Source organism: Coturnix japonica, chromosome 25 (genome assembly GCF_001577835.2).
Source record: "Coturnix japonica isolate 7356 chromosome 25, Coturnix japonica 2.1, whole genome shotgun sequence".
NCBI lineage: Eukaryota > Metazoa > Chordata > Aves > Galliformes > Phasianidae > Coturnix > Coturnix japonica.
The window spans coordinates 269,038-272,641 of record NC_029540.1 but is presented as its reverse complement, the minus strand read 5'-3'; the positions used below and the strand labels follow the sequence as shown (position 1 = coordinate 272,641).

Genomic DNA, 3,604 nt, shown 5'->3' with positions numbered 1-3,604 from the left:
GGGGGAGTATGGTCAAGCCTGGTGGGGGCACTGGGGGCATCGGCAAGCCATTGCAGCCCATTGCAGCCCATTGCAGCCCATTGCAGCCCATTGCAGCCCATTGCAGCCGTCCCAATGGGGTCAGTGGGTGCACTGGGTCACCGTGGTGCTGAGCCAGGGGGGGGCACAGGGGCAATTGGGGGGTGGGGTGCCTGGATGGGGACAGGGGGCACTGGGGATCAATGGGGATCAATGGGGACAATGGGGGATGGGGTGACATTACAGCCATCCCAATGGGGACAGGGCTGGCAGTGTGTGCCCCATGGCGCAGTGTGTGCCACCCCATTGATGGCAGTGTGTGCCCCATAGCGCAGTGTGTGCCCCATAGCGCAGTGTGTGCCCCAATTGGTGTCAGTGTGTGCCCCATCAGGCGCAGTGTGTGCCCCCTTGTTTGTCAATGTGTGACCCCCCCCGTTGCATTCTCAGGTCAAGGCGGCGGAGCAGCTGCGCGAAATGCTACGCGGTTCTGCAGCAAACCAGCGCGGCGCTGCGCGAGTACAAGGAGCTGCTGGCGCGGGACAAGAGGCTGCAGGCCTTCGTCAGGGTAGGGGAGATGGGGGGGAGATGGGGGGCACAGGGGGTGGTGGGGGGCAGAGCGGATGGGGAGGAGCTGTGCCAGCCTGCTGTGCCCCACACGCTCGTGCCCCTGGTTCCCCCATAGCTCCATCCCCCATAGCTCAGCCCCATAGCTCAGCCCTTCTCCCTGTTCCCCCATAGCTCTGTGCCCCATAGCCTTCATGATTCCCCATAGCTCTGTTCCCCCACAGCTCCATCTCTCTGTCTTCCATCCCCCCATGGCTCCATTCCCCATAGTCCCCACACCCCATCATCCCTCAGCCCCCCCATCCGCCCCACCCATCCCTCTGCCCCTATAACCTTCCCGCAGCCCCCACACTCCATCCCCCCCAGCCTTCATTCTGCCATCCAGCCCCCCTAGACTCACACCCCGTCCCATCCACCCCCACACACCACATTCCCCTCCCATAAACCCCCATCTCAGCCCCACATCCCCATCCCCACAGCCCCCAGATCAGCCCCCATCCCAAGCCCATATCCCCATCCAGGCCCACGATACCCCCCCCAGCCCCACACTCACCTTCTGCTTCACCTTGGTGCAGTTGGGCAGCGTGTCCTTGCAGCGGTTGTGGATGGTGACGTTGCAGGCTGACATTGGGGGGGGGGCACAACATGAGGATCAGGACCCCCCAGTTACCCCATATTGTGCCCTATGGATCTATGGGGCACGGCCCCATGTCCCGCTGTGTCCCCATATCCCATGTCCCCATATCCCATATACCTACATCATGTTCCCATACCCCTGTATCCCCTTACCCCCATATCCAATGTCCCCATGTCCCCACATCCCATATCCCCATATCCCCATATCCCATGTTCCTATAACCCCATACCCACATATCCCCATGTCCCCACATCCCATATTTCCATATCCCATATCCCCATATTGTGGCCCTACCCCCTTCATCCCACACCTCATGGCCCCATATCCTTATGGCCCCATATCCTCATGGCCCCACATCCCATGTCCCTATATCCACACATCCCCATGTCCCCATATACCCACACTGTGTCCCCACATCCCCATATCCCCACATCCCATATCCCTATAACCCCATAACCCTATAACCCCATGTCCCTATATCCCCATGTCCCCATATTGCACCCCTACCCCCTCTATCCCACCCCTCCTGGCCCCATATCCCATATCCCCCCTCCCCTATGGGGCACACAGCATCTGAGCGGCCCCATATCGCCCCATAGGGCCGGGATCGCAGCTCGGTGCCGCCCCACAGCAGCTCCCCCCCATCCCCCACATTGCGCCGGGGGCTGCAGCTGCCGCCCCACACGCAGCAGCCCCAGCAGCCGCCCACCCCTGCGGCAACGCAGCGCTGCAGCACCGGCCCACGGCGCAACACGGGGCGCTGAGCTCCCTGCCCCACAGCCACCCCATAGAGCACCCCATAGAGCACCCCATAGATCACCCCATAGACCACCCCATAGAGCACCCCATAGATCACCCCATAGATCATCCCACAGCCGCCCCATAGAGCACCCCATAGACCATCCCATAGAGCACCCCATAGATCATCCCATAGAGCACCCCATAGATCATCCCATAGAGCACCCCATAGATCATCCCATAGACCATCCCATAGAGCACCCCATAGATCACCCCATAGATCACCCCATAGATCATCCCATAGATCATCCCATAGATCACCCCATAGATCACCCCATAGATCATCCTATAGATCATCCCACAGCCGCCCCATAGATCACCCCATAGACCATCCCATAGATCATCCCATAGCTCACCCCACAGCTACCCTACAGCCTACCCCATGGCCACCCCACATCCAACCCTACAGCTGCCACATAGCTCAACTCACAGCCAACCCCAAAGCCCACCCCAAAGCCAACCCCCAATCTGCCCCACATCCCGCCCCACATCCCACCCTACACTGCCCCATGGCCAACCCCAAAGCTGCCCCATACCCTGTCCCACAGCCCACCCCACACCTCACCCCAAACTGCCCCATAGCCAACCCCAAATCTGCCCCATATCCTGCCCCACAGCCAACCCCAAAGCTGCCCTACATCCTGCCCCATAGCCAACCCCAAATCTGCCCCATATCCTGCCCCACAGCCAACCCCAAAGCTGCCCTACATCCTGCCCCATAGCCCACCCCACACTGCCCCCATGGCCAACCCCAAAGCCACCCCATACCCTGTCCCACAGCCCACCCCAAAACAACCCCACAGCCCACCCCAAAGCTGCCCTATATCCCACCCCACACCCAACCCCACACTGCCCCACAGCCAACCCCAAAGCAGCCCCATATCCCGCCCCATATCCCACCCCACAGCCAACCCCACAGTGCCCCACAGCCAACCCCAAAGCCGCCCCATACCCTGCCCCATATCCCCCCCCATCCCCCCGATCTCACTGGGGCAGCTCAGCGCCTCCTTGGCCGTGATGCTCTTGTTGCAGGCGAAGCACATGGTCATCCCGGACACGGTGATGGAGCTCAGCAGGTGCCCGTTGGTGTAACGCGCGTCCTTGTCCTTCCCCTCCTTCATCCTGTCCTTGCTCTGCCCCACAGCGCGGACGCTCGATCTCCCCCCATGGCAGCGGCCCCCCATTGTGCCCCCCATTGTGCCCCCCATTGTGCCCCCCATGTTGGTGCCCCCCATGTTGGTGCCCCCCATGTTGGTGCCCCCCATGTTCCCCCCCCGCCCCACAGCCGCCCCCCGTCCCGTGTCCCCCATGGCAGCATCAATCTGGACCCGCAGCATCAGGAGCCGCTTCCCAGCCCGTTTCCATGGCAACACCGAGGGATGCGCCGACGTGTCCCCCCCCCCCCATAAAGCGCCGCCCCCCCCCAACAGCCACCCCCACAATCACAGCCCCCCCCCCAGCAATGGGAGCTGAATGGGGACGGTGTGGGGCAGCTCAGAGCTGGGGGGCAGCAACACACACAGACACACACAGAGATGGGACCCCCCATAAAGATGGAAACCCCCCCCATAGGGACTGGAACCCCCC

The 3,604-nt window shown here is 62.2% G+C and overlaps 1 protein-coding gene across 1 annotated transcript; it reads right to left on the bottom strand.

The window, feature by feature from the left end:
• Positions 1-1,069: 1,069 nt before the first annotated feature.
• Positions 1,070-3,297, bottom strand: LOC107324320 (rho guanine nucleotide exchange factor 2-like). Its single transcript, XM_032449149.1, has 2 exons — positions 3,006-3,297; positions 1,070-1,203 (listed from the first exon to the last, which is right to left on the bottom strand). The coding sequence occupies exons 1-2, from the start codon at positions 3,280-3,282 to the stop codon at positions 1,070-1,072; spliced, it is 411 nt and encodes a 136-aa protein (XP_032305040.1). The 5' UTR covers positions 3,283-3,297.
• Positions 3,298-3,604: the final 307 nt, after the last annotated feature.

Bases quoted from the DNA above. Each gene is read 5' to 3' on its own strand.
- LOC107324320 (XM_032449149.1), bottom strand. From the start codon at position 3,282: ATGGGGGGCACCAACATGGGGGGCACCAACATGGGGGGCACCAACATG. The intron at 1,204-3,005 runs GTGAGATCGGGG...CCCCAATGTCAG, and splicing joins GGAGGCGCTGAGCTGCCCCA to CCTGCAACGTCACCATCCAC.